At 37.6% G+C, this 16,839-nt stretch overlaps 1 protein-coding gene across 4 annotated transcripts in view; it reads right to left on the bottom strand.

Annotated features, from left to right (window-relative positions):
- ryr3.S (ryanodine receptor 3 S homeolog) overlaps positions 1-16,839 on the bottom strand; it is a 254,374-nt gene that overhangs the window by 178,742 nt on the left and 58,793 nt on the right. For all 4 annotated transcript variants that reach the window (XM_041574388.1, XM_041574389.1, XM_041574390.1 and 1 more), the window contains exons 6-13: positions 14,149-14,261; positions 10,254-10,359; positions 7,983-8,076; positions 6,936-7,010; positions 6,698-6,854; positions 2,198-2,362; positions 998-1,119; positions 100-289 (exon numbers count right to left, since the gene is read on the bottom strand). In XM_041574388.1, coding sequence (XP_041430322.1) covers positions 100-289; positions 998-1,119; positions 2,198-2,362; positions 6,698-6,854; positions 6,936-7,010; positions 7,983-8,076; positions 10,254-10,359; positions 14,149-14,261 — 1,022 coding nt within the window. The remainder of the gene's footprint in view (positions 1-99; positions 290-997; positions 1,120-2,197; positions 2,363-6,697; positions 6,855-6,935; positions 7,011-7,982; positions 8,077-10,253; positions 10,360-14,148; positions 14,262-16,839) is intronic.

Genomic DNA, 16,839 nt, shown 5'->3' with positions numbered 1-16,839 from the left:
AAAGCGTTGCTGCTATTAGAGCTTTTAGTATAATAACACCGTAATATGAATAAAAATCAAATTATTTCCTATGGCTTCTGAGAAATGACAGTTTCCAACCTCCTCTTTGAATAGGTTTTGTCGGTTCTTGAGGGAACGGAGCTTGTTCTGTTTATCTTCATGTTCCAGTTCTTCGTCGGGAGGCTTGAAGTAAGAAATCAAGTCTTGCAGCGTTTGAACCACCTCCTCAATAGGCAGCGCGGTGGGGGTCGAGCCAGTCCAGTTGTTTCCAGTCATAGAATCCAGATCACTAAAAACAAATAAATTTAATCCAAGAGGGGAGATCACCAGTTATTACAGTGCACTTTTACTTGTTTAAATCCCAATTTATTCTGAAATAATCATGTTTATGTTCAGTATCAATCTCAGCATCTTCATTCTCTCTTCATGCAGCAGTTGGGTGTCAGATATTCACTGACAGTTACATCCAATATATCTTATAGGGGGGCTCCTTTCCTAGCAGATGTATTAGAGCTCACTCTATTAACTGATTCCAGTACAAACAAAATCTAACAAAATAACTGCCTTTTGCACAAATTCTGCATGTAGAGAGACATGATTTAAATCAGTGTCGGACTGGCCCACCGGGATACCAGGAAAACTCCCAGTAGACCCAGGTGTCAGTGGCCCCTCATGCTGCTAAACTTGTGGCCAATTTCATGGCCATTCCCTATTTCTATGAGAACAAAGAGGCTAAATAGATGGAATAATTGATTATAGTCTGTAAAGAAAACAGACTAGGAGAATAGAGGTTGATTGAGGAGATGAAGAATAATAGTACCCCTTGGCCCTTGGTCTAAGGTTTTTGGGTGGGCCATGGTCTAAGGTTTTTGGGTGGGCCCCTGGTGTCCCAGTCCGACCCTGATTTAAATAGAGTGAACTCTAATAGCAAATTTGGCTTATGTAAAGTCAAAATAAGTTCATGAGCCCATTCAGTAACTGTCATAGTAAAGTTTACCTGATAAACTGACTAAACAAGGCTGTGGTGTTTCGAATGATTCTAGCAGCTTGGGACTCTTCATGTTGGCACTTCTGGAGACAGACGCCATCATCCATATGGCCTTCTAGGTGTAGGATCGCCTGGTGGGTAAAGGACATATTCAGCAGACCACATATAAAACTCAGGGGCCCATTTACTTAGCTCGAGTGAAGGAATAGAGGAAAAAAAACTTCGAATTTCTAATGTTTTTTTCAGATACTTCGACCATCGAATAGGCTACTTCGACCTTCGACTACGACTTCGAATCGAACAATTCGAACTAAAAATCTTTCGACTATTCGATAGTCGAAGTACTGTCTCTTTAAGAAAAAACTTCGACCCCCTAGTTCACCACCTAAAAGCTACCAAAGTCAATGTTAGCCTATGGGGAAGGTCCCCCATAGGCTTCCTAAGTATTTTTTGGTCGAAGAAAAATCGTTCGATGGATTTATATCCTTCGAATCAACTATTCAAAGGATTTAATCGTTCCATTGAACGATTTTACGTTCAATCGAACGAATAGCGCTAAATCCTTCAACTTCGATATTCGAAGTCGAAGGATTTAACTTCAACATTTGAATATCGAGGGTTAATTAACCCTCGATATTCGACCTTAAGTAAATTTGCCCCTCAGTGTCTGTTCACTAAAACGTTTGTATTTATAGGCTAACATAGCTTCTGTTTAATAAAATATAGGGGTTACTTTAACATTATTTGTTATCGATCACTTTGTGGCAACATGATGGTTTCATATAGTTATGCATCACATCCAGGATTCGGTTCGGGATTCGGCCAGGGTTTGACCTTTTTCAGCAGGATTCGGATTCGGCCGAATCCTTGTGCTTGGCCAAACCGAACCAAATCCTAATTTGCATATGTCAATTAGGAGCAGGTAGGGAAATCACCTGACTTTGCGGTACAAAAGAAGAATTTTTCCCACTTTTTCCTTTCCTGCCCTTAATTTGCATATGCAAATTAGGATTCGGATTCGGTATTCAGCAGACTCTTTCACTAAGGATTCGTGGATTCGGTGCATCCTTAGTTTCATATTTAACAAATTCTGAAATGAATTCTCAATTTCAATTATTAGCATTGATTAACAATTAAATACAAACATACAGGAAAAGTTAACTAAATTGCACAAGATCTGATGGAAACTACGAATGCAAAAACACATACTCTTCTCTTTAGTGGTCCCAGTCGTGCTGTTTTGGCATCTTGGGATTTGTATGTCAGCCAAAGGCCGCTGTTTACATGTTGGACAAAACAGATGGAGTCTCCATACTTTATCTCTGCTGCTCCCATGCCATCAATGTCACGTTTTGAGCCAGTGTCCAACTTTTCCTTTATTTAGTAAGAACATTGAGAGAAGATGAGAAATTCAGTACAAAAGCAGATTGTTGCGCTTCGTGGCTATTGTTGCAATTATTACCAGGAATACATGAAATAAAGAGTTTGGCATTGGAACGTTGAAAACAATGGGAAACTTTAATGGCTTCATGGGAATTTTCAATCAACTAAGATTAGGAGACCTAATTAGAGGTTTGCCATAGATCTAGTCAGCAGGTAGTATTTACTAGTCACCTGTTTGATTGGCAAACTTTTATTAAATTTCCATTTATGGGTTGTATCCTGAATTCTATATTAGATCCAAAAAAAATGGCAAAACACAAAACAAATCTCTAGCGCTAGGTTCAAAATATGCCTTTGACCCCAGAACAATCAAATTATATCTTTGCTAAGCTTTTAGGGTTTAGGCCATTTTCAGAATTCAATCCAACATTTGTATATTACAGCAGCTTCTCTCCAACTGGCTCTTGTGTAGAATACGAAAAAAATCTAAATAAGGAATGTGTCTATTTCCTGGAAATCTGCAAAGGGATCCCATAGGTTTGGTGCTCAGTGGAAAAAGCACCATGGACCAAGAATGGCAGCTCTGAAAGAGGTTCTAATTGTAAAGTTTGGTTTTTATGCCTACCATTCTTGCCTCTAAGGGCACAGGCACACAGGATGTTTTGTTGCTCACATTGGAGGAAATTAAAGGGGAACTCCACTAAAACATTACTTAAGCTTTTTGAAAAGTAAACATAATTTCAAGCAACTTTGCAATATACATCAATTAAAAACTATGCAGACTTTTCATGATTTTTAATGGTTTCTGACAGTTCCCTAAGCCCAGCCCCCTGCTCTCCTGCTGATCTGTCTGACTACTTTGCTGAACTGACTGACTACTGTTACTTTGTATCAACAGCCATCTCTCCTCAGCCTGCATCCTCCAAACCCCACAATTCCCTGAACATGTGATTTCAATAAGGAAAGGAACATCCCAGTGCAATGCATTGTGGGTTCTGTAGTTCCTGCATGCTGTCTGTAAGTACAATGTGTAACATCAGTGTTTAGTCCCTCCTTCCCTGCCAGGATTTCAAATGATGCAGAAAGAGGAGAACTGTTACACAGCTGGATTTCAGCATAGAAAATGTCATTTATTCAGACTTTTTGAAGAAACAGGTAACTGTGATGGGTATATTAGGGGTTTCTGTGTTATGTGGCCTCTTTATCTAATTTTGGTTTGGAAGCCGGAGTTCCCCTTTAAGGTCATTTTGGGGATCTTTTAAAATGTTGCCACCAATTTTAGAAATAAGCACAGGCTTTAAGGCAATTGGGAGAAACATTAAAGGGGTTGGTAAGAAACATGTCGCTGGTTGGGGATCTCAGTCTAAACAAATCAGTCAACTGCATCACCTTTAATAACATGTGGAGTTTTTATGTGTTTTCTCTCTTTTCGAGTTTCGAGAATTTTTCGCCGTTTCGTGAATTTCACAGGAAATTTGCGAATATTTAGGCGAAGCGAAACGGGACAAATTCGCCCATCACTAGCCAGGGCTTCTTCCCAAAATGGTTTATCTGAGATGGCACTAGGGTTTCCACCTTTTCTGAAAAAGTTTACCAGCCAGTGGGAACAAAAGGGGGCGGTCTGTGATGCAAAAGGGGGTGGAGCCATGTACCGTGATGCAAGAGGGGGCGGAGCAAGATGCGCGATGGCCAGAAGGCTGGGGGGGAAAAAGGTAAGTTCTGAGCGAATTGGGGGCAGGCCAAGGGCTTTTTTTTAAGGGTATTACAAATTACCGGCAGGGTGGCAACCCTAGATGGCACCCAACTGGTTATCCAAATTACTATAAGTCCTGCCAAGTGTACAAAGATCAGTTCATGGCAGGTGAATTTGACAGACGACAGTCAAATGAGAGATGTTCCTTCACTTGAACTATAATAAATAATATAAAACTATAATAAAACAGTCATCAGTTTACACATGTAAAATAGAGTTGCTTTAAATCTCTGCTCCATTTCCCTCTTGCTTTTCAAGCCCCTTCCGTGCAGAGGATCTTTTTACACCTGTCAGCAACTTCTCCATCACAGAATGTCTATATATAATAACTGGTATAGTGCGTGGGAGCTGGGGCTGGAAAATCCATCGACAGCAATTCCCAAGTTCATACTCAATGAACCATTGGTTAAAGCGGCAGAAATATTGTAGCTGAAAAGCATTATTTATTATTTGCAAGAGTTTGCTGAGGAAACTGCCAGTAATAATGTACAATTCCGAGTTTAAAGTGGATTAATTTAAGAGAGAAATTGGCACTGGAACAGAATTCTTAAAATGGGAAAATGGGAAAAGATATTACTGTTGCACAGTCCAGCAGTGAAACAAAAAATCAACTCGGAATAGAACCGAGCTGAAAATTCGAATCAAATTCGATCCAATTCGGTTCAAGTTTTTTTCACCAAAAAAATTAAAAAAATTTGAATGTATTTTTCAAAAGTCCCCCAAATGACTCCACATTGATTGTAAGAGGTCCCCATAGGCTAAAACACCATTTAGGCAGGTTTTAGATGGCGAATAGTTGAATTTGAATTCTTAAAGGGACAGTAAATTTCAAATTTCGAATAATTGTTTAATTCGAATCGAATTTGGACTATTCCCCAGTCGAATTACATTAAAATGAACTCAAAATTCTAATTTAAAAAGTTAGAATTTTAAAATTTTCGAGTTTATGGGACACAGTGACATTAAGGAGCATATTTATCAAGGGTCAAATTGAAAATTGGGATTTTTAAATTCGAATTTCAAAATTATTTTAGTGTAATTCAACTAGGGAATAGTCCAAATAAGAAATTTGAGATTGATCATGTACTGTCCCTTTAAGAATTTTAATTTGACTATTTGCCATCTAAAACCTGCCGAATTGGTGTTTTAGGCTATGGGGGACCTCCTACAATCAATTTGGAGTCTTTGGTGGGAGCTGTGGCTGGAAAATCAATCGACAGCAGAACCCCTGGTCATTCCTTTGCTATCTGCTCACACAGTGACATTTAGGGGCAGATTTATCAAGGGTCATATTGAAAATTTGAATTTTTAAATTCGAATTTCAAAATTATTTAGTATTAGTGTGGTTCAAATTCTAATTTTGAAATTGATCATGTACTGTTAATTTTTGATTTTTTTTTTCGACTCCAATTTGCCGATCGATGCTATTCATCCATTTTTAAAAAATTCTATTTTTTTTTTTTTAAATAAATTTTGATTGGTAGTTTTTTTCTAATTTCGAGTTGATGGGAGTTTTTAGAAACTCCCATAAACTCGAAAATTTTAAAATTCTAACTTTTTAAATTAGAATTTTGAGTTTATTTTAATGTAGTTCGACTAGGGAATAGTCCAAATTTGATTCGAATTAAAAAATTATTCGAAATTTAAAATGTGTCATGTACTGTCCCTTTAAGAATTCAAATTCTACTAGTCACTATCTAAAACCTGCCTAATTGGTGTTTTAGCCTATGGGGACCTCTTACAATCAATGTGGAGTCATTTGGGGGACTTTTCAAAAATACATTCAAATTTTTTTTATTTTTTTGGTGAAAAAAACTCGAATCGAATTGGATCGAATTTGATTCGAATTTTCAGCTCGGTTCTATTCCGAGTTGATTTTTTTGTAATAAATTTGGATTGGTGTTTTTTTTTTTGAATTTCAAGTTTATGGGAGTTGATGTGAGTCTTTACAAACTTCCATAAAATTGAAATCCGACCCTTGATAAATCTGCCCCTAAAAGTTATCTTAAAGGTAAACTGCCCCTTCAGGAACTCAAATGCTGCACGACCCACACTGGCGCCCGCCGCCAGCTAGTTACGTTACTCATCTGCCCCTAGTAGTTCATAATTATTTCTTTTATTTTGGCTTATTCTGAAGAAATTCACTAAAGCTTGGATTATTTAGCATCTCTCTGCATAAAGCAAGGCTAGCATTTTACAATTCAAAACAATAATTCTAAAGTTCTTGCTTATCTGTAAAACAGGAAAATATCACTCTGGTGGTGAGAGCTCGAAGGAAGTTAATCATTATTTATCCCAATTTGTACTTTTTTTGTTATTTGAACACAAGATTAGTGATGGGCGCCCGCGACAATTTTTATGTGCGCGCTTATTTTGTCTAAATGCATTAAAGTCAATGGACTTCTGAATTATTTTGACGCGTCAATTTTTATGTGCGCGACTATTCTGACGCGCGACCAAATTTTTTCGCTGTGGAAAATTTTTCGCCGGCGAATGTAATCGCCCAACATTATACAGGATATTGTTCTCTCCAAAATATGCAGCAGAAACTCAAACACTGAGCACAGTTGTACCTTTGATGCTCTGAAACAAAAGGCGGATGATTTGGTGTCAGATTTTGTCCTGTCCTGCAGCACTAAGCCTTGGTCCTCTGTCAGTGTCAAATACTGTCCCGTTGTGATGTGACGCAGGCGAAATGTCTGGCCCCATCGAATATGACTTCCACTCCAACTGCAAAACGTTTCCTCACATTTAGTTACATCAATGAGGTGTATTACAATGTATAACGTTAAAACGAGAAGAAACGGCTACCTTATTCGTAGAGGCTCAACTCTCCATAATGATCTGGCACGAGCACCGGCTCCACCTGCTTCATAGTTGACTTTTCTAAACGCAAAAGTACAGCGCAGATTCATTAATTCAGAGAAATTGTCTTTCAATACAAAAAATTAATATTGTGTTTAATTGTTAGATCATTTAGAGCAGAACGATGCCTCTACACAGGAAGGGGAACAAGTTTATTAACTAGGCTACTAATTATTTTCCACAGCCTTGTGGCTGCAGGGCCAGGTGTATTCTGGGTCAGCAATGCCTCATGTACTGCCATTCGAAGGAGAAGCACTCATTTATCAGTATGCAACCTACTTGCTCTCACACATGACTCTATTGATACTTCAAAAGAAGAGATCTTACTACACTTATGGGCAGATTTATCAAGGGTCAAACTGAAAATTCGAATTTGAATTTCAAATTCAAATTGTTGAGTTTGTTAAGGCCAAAACTATCAAATTCAGCTAGGGAATTATTAAAATTCGATTTGAGTTTTTTTTACAAAATTTGAATTCGATTTTTAAGATTTATCATACACTGGCCCTAAGAATTCAAATTCAACTATTCATCAGCTAAAACCTGCCTAATTTCTGTTTTAGTCAATAGAGGACATCCAGGGATCAATTTTGGAGTTGTTTACAGCCTTCCTGACATTCGAGTTCTTTACAGAGAAAAAACTCGAATCGAGTTTTTAGAAACTCGAATCGAATTGGATTACAATTTGATTTGTTTTCGGGTCGATCCACCACCCGAGTTTTAAAAATTACATTTTTTTAATAGATTTTGATTGGTGAAATTCTGATTTCCATGAATTCGAGTTCCACTCAAGTTTTAAAAGTTTCAAGTTCCATGAATTTGAAATCCAACCCTTGATAAATTCGCCAACAAAAATGATTATATTTTGTAATGTATTTATTGAAAAAAATGATCCAATAACATATCTGCATATATATATTTATATTTATACACACATTGAATTTTAGCTATGACTTTACTTGAATAAATATGTTTAACAAAAAAATCACCTACCTGTGCTGGACCTCTCCAGAGTCAGTAGATGGTATTGTCAAACACTCATCATGACCATGGAAAAAACGGACTACATGTCCTCCAAGAAGAAAGCCTACAGAGAACATCACATTTATGTTATAATGGTTATAACTATGTTACCACACTCTAATTACATTAGCGTCTAATGACTGACTAATGATCTAATGATTGATTAATCAAAGCAGCAACTATAATGAAGTCCTTATGTTCAAGCTCCTTCTTCTTCTTCAGCTTCTGTTGCAGTTGCATTTGCACATAAGTTGTCAATATGCGGGGCCCAAATGATAAATTATGTTAATTAAACTCTGATTCAGACCCAAACTAATTGTCCAACAATGACACTCATTAGCATGTGTATATGCTTACTTGACGATTTTGAATAATTTTGGGTAGCAAATGTCTAGCTCATATTCAAAATAGTGATGGGCAAATTTATTCGCAAGGTGCGAATTTATGGCAAATTTCCGCGTTTCGCCGCCGGTGAATAAATTTGCGAAAATTCACTGGCGAATTAAAGGGGTCCATTGACTTTAATGCACGTCAAATTGCCGCCACCATCGGAATTGACGCAGGCGTCGGAATTCTCACCAGTGTCAAAAAAAGTTTTCAAATTTTTCGCCGTTCACGTATTTCGCAGGAAATTTGCAACTTTTTTGGCGAAATGGGCGATTAGTACAATGTGGTCAACATTGCACGATATTGGAATTTCAGTCTTGACTGAATAGTTAAAAAATATAACTGAAAAGTTAAAAACAATGAAGAGTTCTAGTGCTTTTTGTTTTAAACCATTTTGTAGTTTAGTTTACTAATTTTGAATTTATGTGAATCTATTTTTTAACTCTAATAAATTTGAATATACTGAAAACTTGAATGGGAGGTTATTTAAGAAAAAATTCGAACTTATATTTGATCGAATAGTCCTGACCCGAAAATTCGAATCAAATTCGAATCGAGTTTCCTTCTGAAAAAAAACTTGAATTTCAGGAAGGCAATTAACATATTGAAATGGTGTAACTGACCTCTGCCATTGACTTGTAAATTAACTCAGCAGGTTTTAGGTGGCGAATTAGAACTGTTCCCGTGGTTGAGTTGTGATAAATCTCACATTCTAATTTACATTCAAATTAGGGGATTAAAATTAGAATGTGTGAATTTTACACCAAATTTACACCAAAACAAGTGAAAATTAGAATTTACTATTCAACCCTTAATAAATCTGCTCCTAAACTGCTTGACATGCCTAAGAATACACCTTTACGTTTGCACATTAAAAGAAATTAAGGGGGTAATTTTCAAGGTCAAATTTATCTCAGTATTTCTAATATCAAACTTCGAGCAACTTCGAATTCCAGAATGGACCTTATTTATGAAGAAATAACCCGAAAAAATAGGGTTGCGCAAACTTCTGAGCTTTCCCTGAAAACTTCAAATTGTTCAGCGTTTTCTGCAAAAAATACGATTTCTTCCGAGTTTTGAGAGTTTTTTGCACCAAAACTCCGAAATTACCGGATATCGATATGGACATCAGCGAATGGACATCAGCGGGACACTGGGACCTTTCCCATTGACTTATACAGGACCTGGAGAGCTTTTAGATGCTGGGGTTTTGGATTCTGAGTTTTTAGACTATCAGACTTAAATAAATCTCGAAAAATTTGTAGTTTTGTTTTTTTTTTGCTCCTAAAAGTACAAATTATTTGAGGTTTGGATATTCGGAGCATGATAAATAACCCCCTAAGCATTGGCACACAAGAAGAAATAGAATCTCTTTTTTCACTTCAATGTGCCTTTTCTGGCAGCAAGAATCTCAACAAATTTAGTCAATAAATTCCTTTCCTTATCCAGATATTTAGTGAAATTAGAGCTTAAAATAAAAGAAACAAAAAAGAACATAAATGTCACCGTTATTAATATATTCATTTCATTAGATATGCTTTCTGGGCAATTTAGGGAACATTGTTAGGTGTAGCTGTGAGCAGCATACTCTTCCAATGAATGTTAAGAAATCTATCATCACAGACGTCTGCCTTGAGCTAAAAGAATAGAGTAAGCCTGATAACACAGGAAAAAAATTATAACTGGGATATTAAAAAAACCATCTCTAGAAATCAATTTGAGAATTTGCAGGAAGTAAAAAGAAAAAACAGTGGCCTCCCATTCACTACATTGGCACAGTTTTTGCAAAACAAAACAGTATTGTCTCAAGCTCTATGCAAAGACAAACATCTAATATCACAGTTGGTTGCATACCTTCTTCCACACTGCTTCCAGAACAGGTAGGGTGGACGTTCCACAGAGTTTGCATAAAGGAGGCATCCACCTGGATGTTACTCATCCCATTGGATATGGAGAGATGCTGTCCATTAAACATAAAATGTTATTCAAGTTAAACTTGTGAACCACATAAGAGACCCAGACATACGCTACACACATCTAAGTGGGAAACCTTTAATGAAACAATTTTATTAAATGTAGCATATTTCTAAATACTCATGGAACAAAGGCTTAAAAAATATCCAGAGTATTAATGTTGTACCTTGTGCAGGCTGTAAAAGAGCACAGATAATTCAGCCTTATGAGAGCAAAGATTCATTACTCCACAGTAATTACTGATCAGTGTTACTGATCTTGGTTGGCTTTCTTTATGGCACTGAGGCTGTTCATAGGAGGTTACTGGGAGTAGCCCAAGAGCTGACCACAATACTTTGCATTCCAAAAGATGTCACTATGTCCTTTCATGAGGATTTGGTTCTTTGAAGGCATGGCTCTTCACTGTCAGGGGGGGCTCCTGTATCCTCAGGTTGGTGCAGCAACCCTATGCATAAGGTACATATTTTCAACTCTAATCCTTTACAATTGTGGGCATTTCTAAAGTCCATGTTGTCCTACTCATTGCCCTGGACTTCTTGTCTCTGACTGGTGAACATCACTAGTGTAGAGAGAGTAGGTGCGCTCAGCCGACTACAGCCGAAGAGCAGAATATCCAGAAAAGACATTTATGTCACTGAGTGTATCTATAGAAATGAGTCAAATCAACTGGACTTGTAGTGTTTTTCTTTAAGACGTTTCACCAGTCATCCAACTGCCTTTCTCAATTCAGAATAACTTGTACATAGGATCTCGCTTCACTATATATCCTCTGGAATGTTGCTCCAATCAGCATACTCTGTTTATCATAATCCACAATGGTGTTATTAAGTTAGGTGTTGATTATATTGGCAAGATTTGATCTTTGATGTGTTATTAAAACTTCCAGGGAGAGGTGCCAAAACAGCACTGTATGTGTCAGACAATAAATATCGCACCCTTTATTCAAACTTGCTTTTTCAGTATTTACATATATTGCTTCTTTAACATCTCTTTTGAACCAGTCGCTCTCCCAGTCTAGAATCTGGATTTGGCAGTCTTCAAAAGTGTGTCCTTTTTCTTTTATATGTAGGTACACGGCTGAGTTCTGACCAGAGGAGCTGACTCTTCTGTGCTGCGCCATACGATGGTGTAACTGTTGTTTGGTTTCCCCCACATACAAATCAGAGCATTCCTCACTGCACTGCATACACAATGTTACTCTTCTTGTGCTTTGGGGTTGGGTCTTTTAGGTGAACTTGTTGGGTCTTTAGTTCACCCATCTATTGTGTGCCACATACAGTGCTGTTTTGGCCTTGCTCCAATCTTGTTAATACAATCAACACCTAATTTAATGACATCATTGTGGATTAAAATAAACAGATTATTCTGATTGGAGCAACATTCCAGATCCTATGTACAAGTTATTCTGAATTGAGAAAGCCAGTTGGATGACTGGTGAAACGTCTTCAAGAAAAACACAGCAAGTCCAGTTGATTTGACTTATTTCTATAGATAAAACCATGACCTGGATGAATGAGAACTTTCACAAACTTGTCACTGAGTGTAAACAAATATCTGTGGCCGGACAAAAATGCAAATCCACTTAAACTGAATATTTACACTTTGCAAAGTGATCTCTCTTGCTTTGAGCCATTTTCCTTGCGATAACCTGGTTCCTGAGTTTTAGCTATGTTTTTTGACTTTGTCTATTTCTCTGACTCTTAATATTTGTACTGCCTGTCCAGATCTCTACTGCCTGTTATTTCGATTTGCTTGTCCTTGAACTTGTGGCTCTATTCCATCTGAGGGAATGTTATCCATGGGAGGTGAAGAGAAGGCTTTCCTTCCTCAGTCACTGACTCCCAATCAAGGAATTTTGATGACAGTTTTTATTTGCTAAAAAAAATATTTGCTGATAGCAAGAGGGGACACTTGAACAATTAAGGCTTGGAGGAGTTCCAGGAAGAGTTTGTAACAATCAATACTTCTCCAGGTATGGAAATCAGGGCAATTTAGGCCACTAATCCAACTGCTCCATAGCCCTGGACGTTCACTTGACCAAAATGCCATTATATAACATTGTAGCTTGTAAATTATATTAATAACAATGCACTAAAGACTTATTGGTATGATGGGAAATAGATAAGACACAAGTAGTTAATTAGTGGAACATAACATGAATACAAGTGCTAGAGCACCAAAGGGTGAAAGTGCGTGACCCTTACTGCTTAATTGAGAAGCACTTGCACCCCAGGGTAAGATGTGCTCTGCTAGGAGTAGTGTGCAGCATCAGGAATAGCAGATAGCCCTGTCCTTAAAGGAGAACTAAACCCCCATGGTGATAAGTCCCCACTGGCCCCTCTCCGCCTGGCAGCGTATTGGCACATGCGCAGTTGGAGAAATCTTCCAGTTGCGCCCGAAAGAGATGGAAATTGCCGAAGGGGAGGAAGAAGACACAAAGATTACTGAAGAGAAGAAGATGGCGCCCGTGAGCTCCGCTGCACTCACTCTGCATGTGCGTCACTATTTCTATAGGGTTACAATTCAACAAGAAGTTAGAGTTCTCTTACCCATAAAGGTATGGTAAACATCTGTTGTGATGGTCGGTCCTCGCTTATAGGTCTCTAGCCTGCAAAATGTAAGGCAGGCAACGTTTGTGACACCACTGGGCCCCTCTTCAAGGCTTGAAAAAGGGCCCAGTGGGATCCAAAACGTCGCCTGCCTTACATTTTGGAGGGCTAAATAAATTTTTAAATTTTTGATAACAACTACTAGTGTGCTGCCAAATTCTTCAGTCTGAATATTTCTAGAGGGGACAGAATTCAGGGGTAAGTGCAGGGGGGAGGCAGGGAGGAGGGTCAGCGGAGGGGGCAAGTGGCGAATTATCACCATGTCGGGTTAATTTCTCCTTTAACATCTACCTTTGGACAGTAACGACAAGCCCACTGATGCAGAAAGCATAAATTAGGGGGACACCTACATGCCTCCTCCAACCTGCCCCCTTTTAAGATCAAGCGCTGCCTAATGTAGGCAGTAATCAATCCAATGGCCATGTTGTGTATAATATGCAATGCGCAAAGTGCAAATAAATATGGCTGATTGTTGTGGCCCTTTATTTTTGCACTTTGCACAGTGTGTCTTGCATTGTAAATGACCCTTAAATCTGAAATAAGCTATCTGTGGTCCATATTTGAATATATTGATATTATCTATTGGTTGCTATTATAAAAGTTTGCTAAATATGTTTCCAAAAGAATACATTTCTTTTTACTTTGTTTTCTTTACAGAGCTGGCACACGAAAGACCTGGAGCATTTTGTTACCCCAACAATCTATTGCTGGAGGGAAAAGTCACAGTTGAGTCTTCTCTTATCCAGTGGTAGGAATGGAGACATTTAAAATGCAGGGATTGGGCATTTTTAAATGATAAACACCAGTCACTAGACAGGACAAAGCATGATCATTGCAATTTACAATCATTTTTAAGTGATAAAATGCCAAGGCAAAAAAGTGTCCCCATTTGCCATATTTTTAAACCAATGGAGAATGAAATTATTTATTTTGTAAAATAGATATTGTTTGGAATGGCCAAATGTGTACTGATTTTCACCACTGACATTTTGTATTTACATACAGTAGAAACAGATGGGCCAACAGAATGAAATTAAAAAAAAAAAAATCTAATTTGCTTTATATTATAATCGACGACTAAAAAAGCAACTTCAAAATTCAGGATGTACAATTGGCTTCATAGGGATAATAAGAACATGAAGATATATCATATATTTCCCACTTACAAGGTATCTTTCTGTAGAAACGCTGACCAAAATTAAGTCATCACCAATGCGGACCTTTTCTCCTTCAGACCTTTGTTTGGATGCAGGGTGTATTGTCCACCAGCAGGCCTCACCTATGAAAACAACACGTTTTAGGTTACTTTTGCTTTTTAAATATAAATTTATTACAAATTTATCTCAAAGAGCTGTAAAAATTATATTTTATTCTAAAGCACCAGCTGATTAAAAAGAAGTGAAGAAGTGACCTTCTCTGTGCTGGATCAGACATTTTGTGATCACAAAAAATTGCAAAGTTCAAATATCATGCTATGCACCTTGTCCAGTAGAACAAAGACGAATTTTAAGGGTAAGACCAGACGAGGAGATTCGGGGAGATTCACTGAGACATCTTTGGGCGACTATTGAAAACGCATCACCGCGTGTGCATTAGCGCAGGCGATTTTGCGCTGTAGCCTATGGGGAAAAGACGCCGAGGCAGTTCGGGGAGATAGTCGCGCAAAAGACGTGGCGATAAGTCACCAGGCGACAAAATCTCCCCGAATCTCCTTGTCTGACTTTCTTTAATGAAAAAGAAACCTATCTCCAATATACTTTAATCAAAAAAATGTGTACCGTTTTTATAAGAAACCTGACTGTATGCAGTGAAATTCTCCCTTCATTTACTTGCTCTGACAGCTGCAGATAGGAAACTTCAGACGGTCCCTAACTGCTCTGCAGGGAAACGATCATACTTTCAAACAGCAGGGGGGAGGGACTTCCCAGAACTTGAGCAGCTTTGATTGTTTCCCTGTAGAACAGCCAGCTACCATGTAGAGATTCATATCTGCAGCAGTCGGAGCAAGCAAATGAAGGGGGAATTTCAACAGTCAGGTTTCTTATAAAAACTGTACAGATTATTTTAATTCATTGGTATTTTATTTTTGCCTTTAAATCCTCTTTACTGTTTCCAACTCCAGCTGCAGGGACATAGATCATGGAGCCAGATTTAATCAGATAAACTGGGATTCTATTTGGAGGATTATTTTGCTGCAGCCACTGGTTCTGGAGAGTTGGAGAAAGTTTGTATTAAACAATACAAAAACTATAAAATCCACATTAGATCACATGACAACACAGGACCCAGTGCAGTCTGTATATTCTGATTATTAATCAGTCTTGTTGTATCGGCTTCTGGCAGATATTATTTGACTTCTGTTTTGATCATTTATGACGATCCCTAAACAGCCCAGACCACACTGAGCATGTGCACAGTCTTGGTCTTAGAAAGATGTATAACAAAGTTACAAGATGGTGACCCCCTGTGGCCAAATTTGAAAACATAAATCATTTGTTTGATTAGGCTTGTGGTGCAATAAGTTCATGTTTATGTTTAGTATACAAAATACAGCATTTCTAGCCTTATTCTATTTTACACTTTAGTTTCCCTTTAAGGTAGTCCCTGGTGTGCCCTTTATGGTAGCTGAAGGTACCATTGTACAGTGTTGGATAAAATTGCTGTGCAATTTCCCTTTTGACCCGAAAATCTCCTTTTGAAATGAAATGCTGGCAGATTTTGCTAGTTAGGTCAACAGCACTCACAACTAACATTTAGGGGCAGATTTATCAAAGGTCTAAGTGAAAATTCAAATGTAAAAAAATTCAAATTTCAAGCTTATTTTTGTGTACTTCAACTAGGGAATAGTCCAAATTCAAATTAGAATTTCTAAATGTATCATGTACTGTCTCTGAAAAAATATAACTTCAACCATTCACCATCTTAAACCTGCCGAATTGCTGTTTTAGCCTATGTGGGACCTCCTAGAACCTATTTGGAGTCAATTGGTGGACTTTGAAGGTTTTTTTTGGAAAAACTTTGAATCGAATTCCATCAAATGTGCTATTACTTCGAAATTCGATCAAAAAATTCAATTTCATTTCTGTTGGTCTTTTTGAATTTGAATTTTGAAGTCTTTCAAATGCGAAATTCAACCCTTGATTAATCAAAACCCCTAAATAAACCAAGATAACATCTAAGATGGCACAGAGCAGCAAAATACGTGGACAATTGTTGAATGACTTGTCTCTGTGAAACAATTATGTCCTAGAATGATTCCTAGAATGGCCTACAAAAGGGTCATGGACTGGAGAGGGAATGTGTCAGACATGTATCAGGTTACTGCTAATTACTGAGTTACATTCATGTGCCACTCACGATTCAATTAACACAGGGCAGGAATTTTTTCAGATGAGGATATTATAACTTATGGGACAGATAATATGACAGAGGCACAAAATCAACATATTAAATTGGTGATGGCTGTGTGGATTCCTTTCTCATCCCATCACAAGCATCATACATTATTATTATTATTATTATTAACATGTATTTTAGCACCAACATATCGCGTAGCACTGCATATGTTTCTAAAAACTATGGAGGAAAAGCAAAACATCTCCAAAGGGAAACAAATAGGATTTTATAATTACACAAACTCAGTGGGGCAGATGTATCAAGGGTCGAATATCGAGGGTTAATTAACCCTCGTTATTCGACTGCCGAATTAAAATCCTTCGACTTCGAATATCGAAGTTGAAGAATTTTGCCAATTCGTTCGATTGAACGATTAAATCCTTTGAATCGGACGATTCAAAGGATTTTAATCCATCGATCGAAGGATTATCCTTCGATCAAAAAATTGTTGGCAAGCCTAT

The sequence above is a fragment of the Xenopus laevis genome, chromosome 8S (assembly GCF_017654675.1).
Source record: "Xenopus laevis strain J_2021 chromosome 8S, Xenopus_laevis_v10.1, whole genome shotgun sequence".
Lineage (NCBI taxonomy): Eukaryota > Metazoa > Chordata > Amphibia > Anura > Pipidae > Xenopus > Xenopus laevis.
Note: the sequence above shows the minus strand (reverse complement) of the source record. Positions and strands in the feature narration are given on the sequence as shown.